Source organism: Panthera uncia (genome assembly GCF_023721935.1).
Source record: "Panthera uncia isolate 11264 chromosome A1 unlocalized genomic scaffold, Puncia_PCG_1.0 HiC_scaffold_17, whole genome shotgun sequence".
Lineage (NCBI taxonomy): Eukaryota > Metazoa > Chordata > Mammalia > Carnivora > Felidae > Panthera > Panthera uncia.
In genome coordinates, this window is record NW_026057577.1 from 51,200,802 (window position 1) to 51,218,772 (window position 17,971).

Genomic DNA, 17,971 nt, shown 5'->3' on the forward strand with positions numbered 1-17,971 from the left:
CTCTCTCTCTCTCTCCCTCTCTCTCTCTCTCTCCCTCTCTCTCTCTCTCTCCCTCTCCCTCTCTCCCTCCCCTGCATGTGCATCCCTCTCTCCCCTGCATCTCTCTCTCTAAAATCAAAGAAAAAGAAAAAATACTGACTTTGGTTTGGAGGAAAGTATTCCTAAGCAAGAAACAGAAGTCCTAAAAACACTGGATTTACTTCACAAAGCTTAGGAGAGGGGCTCCTGAGTGGCTCAATTGATTAAGCATCAGACTTCGGCTCAGGTCATGATCTCATGGTCCGTGAGTTCGAGCCCCGTGTAGGGCTCTGTTCTGACAGCTCAGAGCCTGGAGCCTGCTTCAGATTCTGTGTCTTCCTCTCTCTCTCTGCGCCTCCCCTGCTCATGCTCTGTCTCTCTCAAAAATAAACATTAAAAAAAAAAAAAAAGCACTTAGGAGATGACAGAAGGCATGATAAGCTAAGTTAAAATACAAGCCTGGGAATGGAAGAAAATATTTGCAATTTATGTAACAGATAAAGCATTAACAGCTGAATATAGTATGTACTTTATACGTAACATATATACATATAATGCAATATATATTGTATTAATATATAAAATTATATATATATATATGCCTCCAAAAAAAGGTTAAGAACAGAAGCCAATACTCAGAGTACTACAAATAGCTAATAAACATGAGAGGTGTTTAGCCCTACTAGTAATCAAAGAAATTAATATTTAAATATATTTTTAAATGTTTATTAATTTATTTTGAGAGAGAAAGCATGAGTGTGGGAGGAGCAGAGAGAGAGAGGAAGAGAGACAATCCCAAGCAGACCCCACACTCTGCGCAGAGCCTGACACAGGATTTGATTCCACAGTTGTGAGATCATGACTTGAGCCAAAGTCAAAATCAAGGGGCACCTAGGTGGCTCAGTCAGCTGAGTGTCTGACTTCAGGTCAGGTCATGACCTCATGGTTTGTGGGTTCAAGCCCCACATTGGGCTCACTGCTGTTAGCCTATCAGTATAGAGTCCACTTTGGATCCTCTGTTCCCCTCTATTTCTGACCCTCCCCCGCTTATGCTTTCTCTCAAAAAATAAAACATTTAAAAATTTTTAAAAATCAAAATCAAGAGTCAGATGCTTAACCGACCGAGCCACCCAGGTGCCCCAAAGAAATTCATATTTAAACCAGATACCATTTTTCATGTATCAGTTTGCAAAACATTTAAGAAATCAACAAAAAGGATTGCCAGAGAAGGAGAAAAGAGGCACTCTCATATACCATTGGTAGAAAAAATAAAATTGGTAACTGTTTGAGAGACTTTTGAAGGCACTCTGCTTTTTTTTTTTTTTTTTTTAACGTGTATTTATTTTTGAGACAGAGAGAGACAGAGCATGTACGAGGGGAGGATCAGAGAGAGAGGGACTGACACAGAATCTGAAACAGGCTCAAGGCTCTGAGCTGTCAGCACAGAGCCTGACGCGGAGCGCAAGATCATGACCTAAGCTGAAGTCAGATGCTTAACCGACTGAGCCACCCAGGCGCCCCAAAGGCACTCTCCTTTTACAGAAATATTTGTGCTGCTGACAAAGATAAATTTGTGGTGAAAAATGGGAAACAACGTAATGTCCCTCATTGGAGAAACTGGTAAATTATAATATACAATGTTTTTTTAAAGTGAAGTACAGTTAAAGGTGCTATTATAGATTGCAGAGAATGGTATTAAGTAAAAAGTCATGTCATAGAATAATACATGTAGGGGCACCTGGGTGATTCAGTCAGTTCAGTATCTGACTCGTGATTTTGGCTCAGGTCATGATCGCAGGGTTGTGGGATCGAGCCCTGTGTCAGGCGTGGAACCTGCTTAAGATTCTCACTCTCCTTCTGCCCCTCTCCCGCACTTGGGCACTCTCTCTCTCAAAGATGATGATGATGATGATGATAATAATAATAATAATAATAATACATGTAATATGACCCTACTTGTATTTAAAAGTTAACTATGTGGGTGTACCTGGGTGGCTCAGTCATTTAAGCGTACAGCTTTTGATTTTGGCTCAGGTCATGATCTCATGGTTCATGGGATTGAGCCCCACATTGGGTGCCATACTGCATGGAGCCTACTTGAGATTCTCCCTCTCCCTCTCTCTCATTGCCCCTCCCCTGCATGAGCTCGTTGCTTGCTCTCTGTCAAAAAAACAAAAACTTTAAAAAGTTAACTATGTCTTTACATACTTTTAGGTTCTATATGTACTTAGAGATATTTTTACACAGAAAGTAGTCTGGAAAAATACTCACTAGAATATGAACAATTGTGACAAAGTTTAGGATATGGGGAGACTAACCTAGAACAGTAAATTTTTCATAAAGACTTCTGAAACAGCTTTGATTAATAAAAATATATTCAAAGACAATAGGAAAGTACTATTTTTTGTGTTTTAATCAGTTTTTACAAAATCTGAAATGGGTGATATATGAGCCGTCACATGAATTCAACTTAAGTCTTGTTATCAGTAAACCATTAGGGTTTCTTAAGGTGAGAAGGAAAGATAAATTTTTCTGGTCTTATACGTGGCCTGACAAGGGAGTGATATTTGTATATATGTATGTACATATAGTTGGAGAGACTCTCAAAATACAATCTAGCCCAAATAAACAAGTAAAATTATTTTATACTTTTGAAAATTTACCTTAATCTATGATAAGTCATTGACCTTCCTGAGCAGACTGGTGTTTAACAAGGAAGCTTTTTAGCCTCCAGCTTTGAAAGATTCTAATTTATTTTCATTTAGTTTAGAGAATGGGCGGTGGGGCGGGGGGGGGGGGTTGTTTTAGAAAAGAGTTTTTTAAACTGTAATTTTTTCATTTTAGAATGGAAGAAATATTACTGTTCCTGACAAAACTTCCCTAGAGTTGCTATGTCAAGGATGTTCTGGTGATATCAGAAGTGCAATAAACAGCCTCCAGTTTTCTTCTTCAAAAGGTAACTATGAAAGATAAATTCTTACAGCATTATATTAGGTGATTTACTCTTAATTGTTCATGAGATGAAATCAAACTAAATATATTTTAACAACTGATACATGTCTATCTCCACCTATCTTTTTTGAGATTGTTTCATAAAATGTATGTACATGTGCATACAATAAACACACCCCTGTGAATATGTCATTGTATGTATCCATATACCTGAGACAAAACCTGATTTATTTATGTGGTTTACTACTTTACTTTTTAATTGGTTTTTTTGTTTTGTTTTAATTTTAATGTTTATTTTTGAGAGAGAAAGACAGTGTGAGCCAGGGAGGGGCAGAGAGAGAGGGAGACATAGAATCCGAAGCAGGCTCTAGGCTCTGAGCTGTCAGCACAGAGCCCGACACAGGGCTTGAACTCACAAACTGCAAAATCATGACCTGAGCTGAAGTTGGACGCTCAACCGACTGAGCCACCCAGGCGCCCCTTTAAAGTTAATTTGGATGAGACTTCCTTGTTCTGCCATTTGCCAGTGACTTAGTCTTGCAAATGACAATCATTTTGTGCTTGCATATTCTTACCTTTTATATGAGAACCTCTCTTACAGAGTTGTGTGAAGAATAAGTGAGGTCGCACTTGTAGAGTGTTTATTCCAGTGCTTGATACATATTAAGGGATCAATAAATGGTCAGCTGTTAATGAATTTAATAATATTGTGCTGATCACAAAAGTAATCAATTACTTTTGATTTTTAAATTACTTAAAAAAATTTTTTTTAATGTTTATTTTATTTTATTTTTTTTTATTTATTTTTGGGACAGAGAGAGACAGAGCATGAACGGGGGAGGGGCAGAGAGAGAGGGAGACACAGAATCGGAAACAGGCTCCAGGCTCCGAGCCATCAGCCCAGAGCCTGACGCGGGGCTCGAACTCACGGACCGCGAGATCGTGACCTGGCTGAAGCCGGACGCTTAACCGACTGCGCCACCCAGGCGCCCCTTTAATGTTTATTTTTAAGAGAGAAAGAGCGTGCGCATAAGCAGGAGAGGGCTGAGAGAGGGAGACACAGAATCTGGACTAGGCTCCAGGCTCTGAGCTGTCAGCACAGAGCCCTATGTGGGGCTCGAACCCACAAACCATGAAATCATGACCTGAGCCAGAGTTGGACGCTTAACTGACCAAGCCACCCAGACGCCCTTACTTTTGATTTTTAATTTATGTAAGATACATTTAATAAATTGATTTACTTCATTTTAAAAACGGTGCATAGTCATGCTACATTAAAAGAGATAGCACATGGGGCACCTGGTTGGCTCATTCAGTTCAGCATCTGACTCTTGAGTTTTGCTTAGGTCATGATCTCACGGTTTGGTTCGTGAGTTTGAGCCCTTTGTCAGGCTGTGCGGAGCCTGCTTTGGATTCTCTCTCCCTCTCTCTCTCTTTGCCCCTCCCCGGCTCAGTCTAAAGAAAAAAAAAAGAGAGTACATGATTTATTGTGCGTGGTCTTTCATCAGAAAACATTATAGTAAGTCACCACATTGAGGAATTGACCTTGAATATTTAAAAGGCATCTTTGGAGCTCTCAATCCACCTGAAATCCTAGTATCTACCTACAAGTGTAGCCTGTTCATTAGTTTACATCTCTGTTTTTCTTTTTAATTTCTTTTTTCAATGTTTTATTTATTTTTGAGAGTGAGAGTTGGAGCAGGGGAGGGACAGAGAGAGAGGGGAACAGAAGATCTGAAGCAGGCTCTTTGCTGACAGCGGCAAGCCTAATGCAGGGCTCGAACTCACAAACTGAGATCGTGACCTGAGCCGATGTCACTGAACCGACTCAAACAACTGAGCCACCCAGGCACCCCTACATCTTTGTTTTTCAAAATAACGATAGAGAAAAGTAAATAGGCAGCCTAATACAGCTGAAAGTAGAATTCTGCTTATTCCTGTAGAAATGTAAATGGTGCTTAGGTTCACTTAGGTTCACTTAGGAATTACAGGTTGGGAAGGTTGAGGTAGGCCGGTTTGAGATCCTGACTACCATTTATACCATTATTATTCTGAGCTCAGAAATTTTAAAGGGAAGAAAATAATATTTTTTGAATGGGTCAGGAACTGTATGAGCAATCATATATTTTTACATTTAATTTTTGACCAGCCTAATGAGATAGACAATAATAAATCAATTCCAGATCCTATGTTTTTCCTGCTCTTCCAGGCTACTTTTTTTTTTTTTTTTTAAGTTTATTTATTTGTTTTGAGAGTGAGTGCACTGGTTGTGGGGTGCGGCAGAGAGAGAGGGAGAGAGAATCCAAGAAGGCTCTGTGCTGACAGGCTCTGAGCTGATGCAAGGCTCAATCTCACCACTGTGAAATCTTGACTTGAGCTGATATCAAGAGTTGGATGCTTGGGGCGCCTGGGTGGCGCAGTCGGTTAAGCGTCCGACTTCAACCAGGTCACGATCTCGCAGTCTGTGAGTTCGAGCCCCGCGTCAGGCTCTGGGCTGATGGCTCGGGGCCTGGAGCCTGTTTCTGATTCTGTGTCTCCCTCTCTCTCTGCCCCTCCCCCGTTCATGCTCTGTCTCTCTCATCCCAAAAATAAATAAAAAACGTTGAAAAAAAAATTAAAAAAAAAAAAAAAGAGTTGGATGCTTAACTAACTGAGCCACCTACACACCCCTCAGGCTACTTTTCTTAAGTGATGCATTCTGAGTTTTGAACAGATTTACCAATGAAATTTCAACACAGGCATATTCGTAAATTGAAGACTGCCCAAATCAGTGTTAAGCATCCACTGCAGAACCATACTGCCTGGTTTCAAATCACGTACCAGATGATGACCTCGAGCTAGTAACTTAAACTCTTTATATGTCCTATCTTTTTTTTTTCTTTTTTTAACATTTATTTATTTTTGAGAGACCGAGCAAGACAGAGCATGAGCAGGGGAGGGACAGAGAGAGGGAGACACAGAATCCGAAGCAGGCTCCAAGCTCTGAGCTGTCATCACAGAGCCCGACGTGGGGCTAGAACTCATGGACCACAAGATCATGACCTGAGCTGAGGTCGGAGGCTTAACTGACCGAGCCACCCAGGCGCCCCTATATGTCCTATCTTCAATGTGTGTAATAGTAGTTCTCCCCTAATCTCAAGTGTTTTGAGGATTAAATTGGTTAGTACATATGAACCAAGAATAGGACCTTGCACAGGCAGTACTGTGAGAAATCAAGATGATAGGCCTGTATTAGTGTCATTTCAATGTGTGAAAATTTGAAATTTTTGTCATGAGATACTTTTAGATGACATTTTATTTCATTTTAATAGTTTAGTAACCCAAAGAGGACTGTTACTTAGTTCACAGATTTTACAGTATTGTGTATTAGAAAAGTATATTTTAATTAGAATATTTAGTGTAACTGTACCTAAAATGTTCTCAGTTTTATTTTTCATATTTTAATTTTATTTCCAATATTGTCTCTTGGGTGTATATTATTTAGGAGAAAACCGTTTTTGGCCAAGGAAAAAAGGAACATCTTCATTAAAATCAGATGCTGCGCTGTCAAAATCAAAACAAAGAAAAAAAACAGATAGGGTTTTTGAAAACCAGGAGGTCCAAGCTATTGGTGGCAAAGATGTTTCACTCTTTCTCTTCAGAGCTTTGGGGAAAATACTATATTGTAAAAGTAAGAAAATCTTATGTTTTATTAAAAATCTGTTAGGTATTCGTCCTACAACGGAAATAAAATACCAGTTTTTGAAAATGTCATGTATTTGGCAGTTAGGGCCAGGTCTGACACTGTTTGGCAAGGCCTAAGACACAGTAGATAAATGTATTTAGGTACAGTATTTTTGGACTGTGGATGGGATTAAATGTAAAAACTACTGTCTGTAAATCTTTAAAATTATAGTTTGCTGAAGGTAAACTATGTATCAGTTCCTCTAGAATTTTAGTGGCACATGTTGGTAGCCCAACACCAGAACCCTAGACAAGTTGTCAGGTAGCGTCAGGCTTCTTTGGATCTCCTTACATTTCTCTTCACTAGCTCCTCTCTCCACAACCAGAGATGTTCCATTGCCTTTTCTGTATTTGATGCCTGCTTCGCCTCCGACCCTCCATCTGCATCACCCATCACCCAGCTCCCAAATTGCCTCTCTTTTCAATAAAATCCCAAACTTCTATTTCTTATGTAGAAAATATCACTTCTTAGCTGATCCTGAAGGAAGAGAATTAGGATTGGGGGCTGGGGGGTTGGGATCTGACCTGCTTTTATGTAGATTAAAGTAATTCATACAAAATTTTGAGGGAAATTGTTGCCATAGTTTATAAATTTTTTTTTAATGTTTATTTTTGAGAGAGAGCTAGAGTACAAGCAGGGGCGGGGCAGAGAGAGGGAGACACAGAATCTGAAGCAGGCTCCAGGCTCTGACCTTTCAGCCCAGAGCCCGACGCGGGGCTCGAACTCATGAACCATGAGATCATGACCTGAGCCAAAGTCGGACCCTCAACTGACTGAGACACCCAGGTGCCCCTGCCATAGTTTATAATAGTTTTATATGTTATACCACAAAGTAAATAATCATAATGGACTATTGAAAAAAGTCCTTTGTGTACAATGGCTTCAATTTTCTCTCAGATGTTCAAATCTCGTGTAAATTAACTGCTTCAGTGGGTCACCAGTAGTATGTGAACAGACATTCATTTAAGCTTTGTGTTTATCATGCCTGTTATTATCTGAGATTTTTTTCTGGTTGCCAAAAGCCCAGTTGTTTTAAACCACTGTTTTTATCTTTCTATAACACTGAGTGCCTCTTATACCTGTTTTCCATCTTCTTACCTCCTTGCCTCCTTCTCTTCTGTTGTCTTTCTGTATTTCTGCTTCATTCTCTCCTCACTCCAGGCATCCTTCTTGTTTTAGGCTATTACCTCTCAGTTTCTTCTTTCCAGGTGGTTGAAAATTTGAGATTTCTAAATGGAAAATTTCATGCCACCTGAAGATGAACCTGGCATCACTTAGGTGGAAATGAAGACACCCTCTGTCCTTGGATCCTCTTACCTCTGAACCTCAGTTGCTATTCCCACTGATACTTTCCCTTCTACACTTTCTTTTCCTTCTCAACATTCATTTTCAGCTTCCTGCATCAGGGAACAGGGTCTGTGTTCTCTTGTGCAGAAAGCAACCTCATACTACATCGTAAATCAAACAGTAAAGATCTCTATATTGAGAATGAGGATCAAAAGAAAGCAACTCAGAACTGAAAAGGTGAAATGCAGAGTGCTTTGAGAACTGGAATATTTTAATACTAGAAAAGCCATAATCCAGGCATCAGAATTCTAATTTGAGTTCTTAAGAATAGTGATAGTGAGGCTACTAACTATATACATATAGTAGCAAGGCGCTGTAGTAATGAGGCAACTTACATAGGTCTCCAGTTGCTTTGTTTTTATTTTTAATATCTTATTTAGTATGTTTGGTATTATGTGCCTAAAGTATTGGAAAAAATCTTCAAATGAGTGGTTCTGTATAACTTTAAGGTGATGTTATTTTTAATAATTCCAGAATTTTTTTTATAGGAGCATCTTTAACAGAATTAGATTCCCCTCGGTTGCCTTCACATTTATCAGAGTATGAACGGGATACCTTACTTGTTCAACCTGAGGTAAAGTCTTTAATAACATATACTACTTTTTCCAGGATATATATTAGTTACATTTATGGAAATGTCCGTTTAACCACAGAATTTTCACCAAAATAATATGTGTATGCTTCTTTTTATAGGAAGTAGTAGAAATGTCACACATGCCAGGAGAGTTATTTAATTTATATCTTCACCAAAACTACTTAGATTTCTTCGTGGAAGTAGATGATGTTATGAGAGCCAGTGAATTTCTGAGTTTTGCAGATATCCTCAGCGGTGACTGGAATGTAAGACCATTTGACTTAACCATTTTTGTTTATGAATGTTTCCTCCAAATGGAGAAAGTTTGCTTTTATTCCTCATTATTGGACATCTTATGTAACTTCTTAATAACAATGATAAAATTATTTAATCCAACTCAGTGTTTCTAATGACACCGGTTAATCTGATTTTTTTGGTGATAATATAACACTAATTTTTTCTGAAGTTATTTTCTGATTGTAAAACTAATATATTCAGAAATTTTGACAACCATTGAAAAGTAGATAGGGAAGAAGTGTGTTTTTTATACTTTCTTTTACTTTTTTAAACAATTTTTTTCATAACTTTCAAATTATTCACTATAAATCAATGTAATAGCCGCTAGCCACATATGGCTATTTACATTAGGTTAAATTTAACTTAATTTAAAATTCAGTTCCTCAGTCACACTGGCCACATTTCCAGCATTCCATAGCTGCATGTGGCTAGTACCACTGTGTTAAACAGCTAGATACAAAATGTTTTTGTTACAGAAAGTTCTTTTGGACAACATTGTTTTAATATGTTAATATTTCTGTTATAAATTTGAAATAGTATTAATAATTAAAATTGGAAAAGATACAGTGAAAAACATGTATGATATGGTTTCTGTATTTAGAGTTTCATTATTCAGTAGTTGTGTTTGCTTAATTTTTCTTATATTTTTTATTTTAAAATTTTCTAACCTATAGACTAATGGAAGAATAGTATGATGAATGCCTATATACCCTTAGCTTTTGTTCACCAATTTTTCACATTTTGCTACATTTGCTTAATCTCTATGTGTTTATACACTTGTTTTGGCCCAATAATTGGAAAGTAATTGCAAACATCATGTCACTTAATACTTATCCACGTGTAAGGACCTTGCCCTATTATAACCATAATAGCATTTATCACACTTAAGAAAACTAACACTTGGGGTCCCTGGGTGGCTCAGTTGGTTGAGCATCTGACTTCAGCTCAGGTCATGTTCTTACAGTTCGTGAATTTGAGCCCCACATCAGGCTCTGTGCTCACAAGCAGTTCAGAGTCTGGAGCCTGCTTCAGATTCTGTATGTCCCTCTCCCTCTCCCCACCTCTGCTCATGCTCTGTCTCCCCAAAATAAATAAATATTTAAAAAAATTAAAAAAAAAACTAACATTAATTCAGTAACATATTGTCATTATTTCGATTTCCCCAGTTGTCTCAAAATGTATTTTAAGTTATTTTCAACACCCATATCCAAGATCCATAGTTCACACATAGTGGTTGATTGTTATGTCTCAGTTGAATTTGATTTAGGTAATTTTGTAGCTTATTATTTTCAAGGTTGTGGTAATGTTGGAAAAAGTGAACATTAAATAAATATGGTTGGTGGTTTTTTGGCATCAGCAAGATGAATAGCACTACTTTATAAATCTCTCATTTTCGTTATTTTACATTTTGTCTCCTTTTTTAGATGCGCTCCTTACTCAGGCAATATACTACATCCATAGCTACGAGGGGTGTGATGCATTCCAATACAGCACGAGGATTTGCTCATTGCCAAGGAGGAGGATCAGGTTTTCGACCCTTGCACAAGCCCCAGTGGTTTTTCATAAATAAAAAGGTAAAAAAAAAAAAAGAATTGTGTACTTTTAGTAGGTAAACTTTATGGCATGTGAATTATATCCCAATGAAGCTGTTACTTTTTTTTTTTTTAGTTTTGAAAAAGTGTCTTATTAGTAGTAAAAAATAGTTGTTAATTCCCACAATTTTCTTCAAATTACATTAAGACATAAAAAGGACACTCTTCTTGAATACCCAGTCATTATTTTTAAGGAAAAAAAGCACTCAAAATTTGAAAGCTTATATTTTATTTATTAGTTGACTAGTAGTGAATTCAAAGTATCATTATAATTATATTTTAATTTTAATTGAAAATAGGGGCATCTGGCTGACTCATTTTGAAGAGCATGAGACTCTTGATCTCAGAATTGTGAGTTCAAGCCCCACATTGAGTCTAGAGATTATAGAAAGAAAGAAAGAGAGAAAGGGAGAAAGGGAGGAAGAAAGAAAGAAAAAAAAAAAAGAAGAGGAAAGAAAAGAAAGCAATCCTGGGTTTGCTTCTAACCATCTGGACAGATTATTTTACCTAATGTACACTTCATTTCCACAGTTTTAAATGCATTGGATTGAATTAGAAGTTAAAAATAGGCGGTCCCACAAGTTGAATACTACACAGAGATTTTTTTTTTCATGAATTTCCAGTCTTTAAAAATGAGTACAATAATTAAAACTCAGATATGGATTTCTGGCTCAGAATGTCTGGACTCTCCTGAAATAAATGCAAAGTAAGGCAGCACTGGCCTATACTTTTACATGGCAACAATCTGGCTGAGCCAAGTAGCATCTCCCCCTTGAAGATGGGAGTGATGGGTACCTTCCCCAGCTGCTTCACTGCACTGATTTATGTACCTGCCTGTCTCCTAGAGCATCTGAATTTGTGACACGGAACTGCATCATCTCTAAGATATCTTCCAGTTCTTTTTAAAAAAAAATTTTTTTAATGTTTATTTATTTTTGAGACAGAGGGAGACTGAGCGAGAGTCGGGGAGGGGCAGAGAGAGAGGGAGACACAGAATCTGAAACAGGCTCCAGGCTCTGAGTTGTCAGCACAGAGCCCGATGCGCGGCTCGAACCCACGAACCATGAGATCATGCCCTGAGCCGAAGTCAGATGCTTAACCGACTGAGCCACCCAGGTGCCCCACATATCTTCCAGTTCTTAAATCATATGGCGAATAGGAGCCTGTAATTCATTACCTAAGACATTTTTTCCAAAGATTTCTTGGGGAATTTCATGACTTGTAACGAATTTGTATCCCTTATTGACTTGCTTTGCTATTTATAGCACTTATATTAATTTTGCCTTATAGTTACATATGAATTGTTTGTAAAACCATAAGCTCTTTGAAGGCAGATTGTACTTGTCTCCTTATCAGCCTAGCATTGTACCCGTGTTAACTAAAGAATATTAATTCTTTAATTGAGAACAGTATCCTCACATAATTTGTGATGTATGCTCATAAACAGAATTCCTCTGATTTTTAAGGTTTATTTTCCTTCTACCTTAAGTCTCTTAAAAAATTCTTGTTGCTGTTATGTCAAATATGAAATAGTTCTATAGGTAAAATGCTTTATTAGATAAGGCTAGAACAATTATAAAAAACTAATTAGGTAAACTCTTAAAAGTATGTTTGTGGTATATATAAACACACTTTGTGATACAGTAAACTTCATTTGTCTAGGAATACATCTCCATTTTTTTAAATTTTATTTTTCATTTCATGTCCCCCCCTCAACCTCCCTTTTACAGTATCGGGAAAACTGCCTGGCAGCAAAAGCTCTTTTTTCTGACTTCTGCTTACCAGCTTTATGCCTCCAAACTCAGCTGTTGCCATACCTTGCTTTGCTAACCATTCCAATGAGAAATCCAGGTAATAACATGGGTTTTTGTTTAATCCAAGTAATGTTTTGTTTTGTTAATTTGAGAGAGAGAGAGAGAGAGAGAGAGAGAGAGAGAGAGAGAAAGCAAGCGCGAGTGGGGCAAAGGGGGAGAAAGAGAGACAATATTAAATTTTTTTTTTTTTAATGTTTATTTACTTTTGAGACAATGCGAGAGACAGAGTGCAAGCAGGGGAGGGGCAGACAGAGGGAGACACAGAATCTGAAGTGGGCTCCAGCCTCTGAGCTGTCAGCACAGAGCCTGACGTAGGGCTCGAACTCACGAACCGTGAGATCATGACCTGAGCCGAAGTTGGGACGCCTAGCCGACTGAGCCACTCACATGCCCCGAAAGAGAGACAATCTTAAGCAGGCTCCATGCTCAGTATGGAGCCCCACATGGGACTTGATCCCATGACCCTGGTATCATGACCTGAGCCAACATCAAGTTGGACACTCAACCAACTGAGCCACCCAGGAACCCCCAAAAGTAGTGTTTTATAACCTTATCTTCTTAAAGTCAACTCATTGCTACAATCTAGTGAGACTAAATATTTTTTCCATTATTTTTTGATCCAAAATTAACACGTTTCAGATTTGGAAAGGAAGAAAGAATTCAAATAATAATAGAAGTTAATAAAAAGAAAAACTAAAAACCACAGGTAATTTCTTTTGAAAGATTGGTGTAAGTTCTTCCTGACGTTTTTCTGTGCATATGCAAATATTAGGCATATGCTTTAATTGGCATATACACTTACCATGGATAGCACTCCATATGTTATAAATTAGTATTCAGTCAGCTCCGCAGACTGGGAAGTCCAAAATCAAGATACAAGCAGATGGTGAAGGCCTCCTCCCTAGCTTATAGATGGTCATCTTCTCGTATTCTCACATGGCAAAGAGCAGAGCAAGAGAGAGGTCTCTGTGATGTTCTTTTTGTAAATGTCAGAAATCCAGGATCATTTTATACTTTTTCTGCCCTAGTACTAGAATCAGGAATTCCAAGGAGCCCTGGTTCCTCTTAGTGGAAATGGTATTTAGAATTTAGGATCTGGGAGCACCTGGCTGGCTCAATAGGTAGAGCGTGTGACTCTTGATTTAGGGGTTTTGAGTTGAATCCCATGCTGGGCGTAGAGCCTACTTAAAAAAAATTTAGAATCTGGCACTAGGTATGATCATTGCTATTGGAGTATCATTGTGTCTATTCTTTTTCAACGGAACAAAGCTAGGAGATTGTGTGTGTATTTGTGTGTGTGTGTGTGTGTGTGTGTGTGTGTGTGTGTGTGTGTGTAAGTTCTTCCTGATGTTTTTCTGTGCATGTATGTGTGTACCATGAGTTCACGCCAGTACATTCATTTTCAGCCTAACACTACAGAGTTCATTTTAACCTTTCCCAGTTCAGTAACTCGTACTGGTTTAGACAGCTTACATTGAAATTATCTGGAAAATCATTTATCCACTAGTTAAAAATTCAGATTATAGGATCACAACTCATTTTTCCATATGAAAAAGCTGTTTTTTAAAAAATCCTGATCCTGTTCTGGAGTGTATCTTTAAAAAGGTAAATATTGGGGCTCCTGGGTGGCTCAGTCAGTTGAATGTCCAACTTTGGCTCAGGTCATGATCTTGCGGTTCATGAGTTCAAGCCCCATGTCAGGCTCTGTGCTGACAGCTGAGCCTGGAGCCTGCTTCAGAATCTGTCTCCCTCTCTCTCTGCCCCTCCCCTGCTTGCATGCGCACTCTCTCTCAAAAATAAATAAACATTAATAAATAAATAAATATTTATGAGCCCTCATAGTGTTGCATTTACAAATATTGAAAGGTGTATAAAATTCATTCAAAAATAAGATGTTCTGGGGGTTCTTGGCTGCTCAGGTGGTAGAGCATGCAACTCTTGATTTTGGGGTCATGAGTTCAAGCCCCAAGATGGACATGGAGCCTACTTTAAAAGAAATTTTTTTTGGATTTTTGTTTTTATCATTTTTTTCCCCATTTACTGTGTCATTTTAGAAGTTATTTCTTTATATTTTTTCTGCTCCTATCTCTGTCTTTTATTCTGCTCTTCCATTAGTGTTTGTTGGTGTGCTTAAAGATATCCCACTTTCTTCTGCCAACCTTGGTCATTTGTTTCCATTCCATTTTCTCTGATCGTGTAATCTTTATCAGTCTCTGTTCAAGTTGACTGATTGTTTTGCCAGTTCAAATCTACCATTGAACCCCTGTAGTGAGTCACTGTTCTGGGTGAGCGCTCAAGTGGGGGTAGTCTCTGATCATCTTGGCTGAGCCCCTCCTAGCGTGGACCCTCCTGGCCCTATGAATGAGCTTGGGTGAGGGCCAGTGGCAGTTAGAGGAGAAGGCAGTATTCTCGGCCTGCTGTGCTACTAGGATAGAGCTTCCATGCCAAGGGTTGGAGAAAGGGAGTCCCGAATTCTAGGCTGGCCACAGGAGGGAGGAAGTCCTATGAGTTCTTGGCCGTACCTGACCTAGAGTGAAGTCTCTCTAAAGCTGAGGAAGTGAAGGGGTGGGTCCTGGTTCAAATGCCACACTCTTGCTGTTAGATTTTCCTGAAAAAAATGTTTCTTCACAGCATAAAATTTATCATCTTAAACCATTTTTAAGTATATAGTTTACTAGTGTTAAGCTTATTCACCTTGTACAACCAATCTCTAGAACTTTGTCATTTTGCAGAATTGAAACTACACACATTAAATGCTAACTACCTCCTACTCCCTGTCCACCACCTACCTTCTCTCTCTGAATTTTATTTTTAATTTTTTAATGTTCATTTATTTCTGAGAGAGAGAGACAGAGCATGAGCAGGGGAGAGGCAGAGAGAAAGGGACACACAGAATCTGAAGTAGGCTCCAGGCTCTGAGCTGTTGGCACAGAGCCCGACGCAGGGCTTGATTTCATGAACCATGAGATCATGACCTGAGCCAAAGTCAGATGCTTAACGCACTGAGCCACCCAGGTGCCCCTGTGTCTGAATTTGACTACTCTAGGTACCTCACATAAGTGGACTCATGCAGTATTTGTCCTTTTGTTACTGACTTGTTTTACCTAGCATGTCATCAAAGTTCATATTATAGCATGTATCAGCATTTCCTTTTTAAGGCTGAAGAATATCACATTGTATATACCACATTCTGTTTATCCATTCATCTGTTGATGGACACTCAAGTTGCTTCCACCTTTTAGCTACTGTGAACAATGCTGCTGTTAACATGGGTATACAAATTACTCTTTAAGACTCTGCTGTCAGTTCTTTCGGGTGTATACCCAGAAGCGGAATTGCTAGATCATGTAGTAATTCTGTTTTTAATTTTAAGGAGCTGCCTTACCATTTTCCACAGCATTTATACCATTTTACATTTCCACCAACAATGCCCAAGGGTTTCAGTTTCCATACATCTTTACCAAACCTTTTTTTTTTTTAATTTTTTTATAACAGACATCCTAAAAGATATGAAATGGATCCCATGGTTTTGATTTGAATTTTCCAAAAGATTCATGATTTTGAGCTTTCTTCTTCCTTCCTTCCTTCCTTCCTTCCTTCCTCCCTCCCTCCCTCCCTCCCTCCCTTCCTTCCTCCCTTCCTTCCTTTCACGCAAGGGGGAGGGATAGAGGGAGAGGAAGAGAATCTTAAGCAGGCTCCAAGCCTGGCATGGAGCCCAATGCAGGGCTCTATCTCATAATCCTGAGATCATAACCTGAGTGGAAATCAAAAGTTAGACATTCAATCAACTGAGCCACCCAGGTGCCCTAAGTATCCCTTGCTTGTTGGCCATTTACATATCTCCTTCAGAGAAATGTCTATTTAAAGCTTTTTTAAAATCTGTTTCAGCTCAAATTTCTTTTATCCAAGATACTGGAAAGCTTCCTCTGAAGCGACAGTTTGGAAGGTAAGCTGTTTTAATTTTCAAAGAACTGTTACTGAAATGTCCACTGAATGTTATCTACTTATTCAGTATACAACCAATAAAAATTTATCTGTAATCTTCCAGTTAACAAATCTTACGTATTTGGAAACCTCTTTTAACCTTTCCTCCCAAGATGTTCTTAGTTTATTTTTTTTCCTAATATTTTTTAAAAATATTTATTTTTGAGAGAGAGAGTTGGAGCGGGGAGAGACAGAGGATCCGAAGTGGGTTCTACACTGACAGCAGCAAGCCTGATGCAGAGCTTGAACTCACAAACTGTGAGATCATGACCTGAGCCGAAGTTGGGCAACTGACTGAGCCACTCCAGTGCTCATTAGCCTATGTTTAAAGCCTGCAGGAACCAGGAACTACCACAAAAGCACTGTCTTTTTTAAACTTCCTTATTTTAAAAGATTCAGACAAATAACACCTAGATGTAGAGAGGTAAATCTGTATCTGTGCTATTCATTTTATTGCAAAATGACTGCTGGGCTGATATCAGTGATTAACACAGCACCTATATTTCATTTCTTCTTAGCTTATCTGTAAGATCAAATTATGTATTCAGGCATTTAATTATTAATGTTTTATTTTACTTTTTATCTTACTTTAGAGAGAGAGAGCACAGATGGGGAAGAGGGCAGAGAGAGAGAATCCTAAGCAGGCCCCACTCTCAACTTCAGAGCCTGATGCAGGGCTCAGTCCCACGACCCTGGGATCATGACCTGAGCCAAAATCAAGAGTCAGATGCCCAACTGACTGAGCCATCCAGGCACCCCTGTACTTAGGCATTTTTTAAAGGTTTAAAAGGGCTTTTTAACTGCTCTTATTGGTTCAACTACTTGATCTATCTTGGGAGACAGGATTTGTCAGTGCTACTTACTACAGTGACTAGTACTATCTTTCATTCATTATGACCATATTTAACCTTATCATTGATTCATGTTGACAATATTAAATATGAATATTTAGCTTGACATTTAATATTAATATTTAATAGTTCTCTAGTTTCCTGTAATCCAACCTACACCTTATTTTTGTACATTTAGCTAATTTCCAACTTTATCACAGCTTTTCTTGTAGCTTAAATCATTGCTGTTCCTAGGTCATGTAGTAATTCTGTTTTTGATTTTTTAAGGAGCTTCCTTACCATTTTCCACAGCAGTTATACCATTTTGCATTTCCACTAGCAATGCTCAGGAGTTTCAGTTTCCACATATCTTTGCCAAGTCTTTTTTTTTTTTTTCTATTTTTTTATAACAGACATCCTAAAGGATGTGAAATGGCATCAAATGTTATTTATATAGGATGTATTCCTAGAAATGAAGTTGCTGGATCAATGGTCATGCACTTTTTTGAAGCCTTTGCTCTATATTGCCAGATTGCTCCTAAGAATATTTTGCTAATTTTATGTCCCCTTACATTGTATAAGCATATTCTTTTCTCCTAACTCTTGACACTTCTGGGTTTTTATTACTTACTTGGGGCACCTGGCTGGCTCAGTTGGAAGAGCATGCAACTCTTAATCATGAGATTGTGTGTTTGAGCCCCATGTTAGATGTAAAGATTACTTAAATAAATAAAAGATAGGTAGGTAGGTAGGTAGGTAGATAGATAGATGGTCTTGGCCTGTCTTAAAGATTATAGTACTAGTTCATTATTTTAATTTCATTTTTTAAAATTATTGAT

General features: G+C 38.3%; 1 protein-coding gene across 3 annotated transcripts in view; it reads left to right on the plus strand.

Moving 5' to 3' along the window:
- Positions 1 to 17,971, plus strand: part of RAD17 (RAD17 checkpoint clamp loader component) — a 38,072-nt gene that overhangs the window by 18,990 nt on the left and 1,111 nt on the right. For all 3 annotated transcript variants that reach the window (XM_049649585.1, XM_049649583.1, XM_049649584.1), the window contains 7 exons: positions 2,863 to 2,974; positions 6,455 to 6,640; positions 8,530 to 8,615; positions 8,735 to 8,881; positions 10,337 to 10,486; positions 12,235 to 12,355; positions 16,207 to 16,264. In XM_049649585.1, the coding sequence (XP_049505542.1) occupies positions 2,863 to 2,974; positions 6,455 to 6,640; positions 8,530 to 8,615; positions 8,735 to 8,881; positions 10,337 to 10,486; positions 12,235 to 12,355; positions 16,207 to 16,264 (860 nt within the window). The remainder of the gene's footprint in view (positions 1 to 2,862; positions 2,975 to 6,454; positions 6,641 to 8,529; positions 8,616 to 8,734; positions 8,882 to 10,336; positions 10,487 to 12,234; positions 12,356 to 16,206; positions 16,265 to 17,971) is intronic.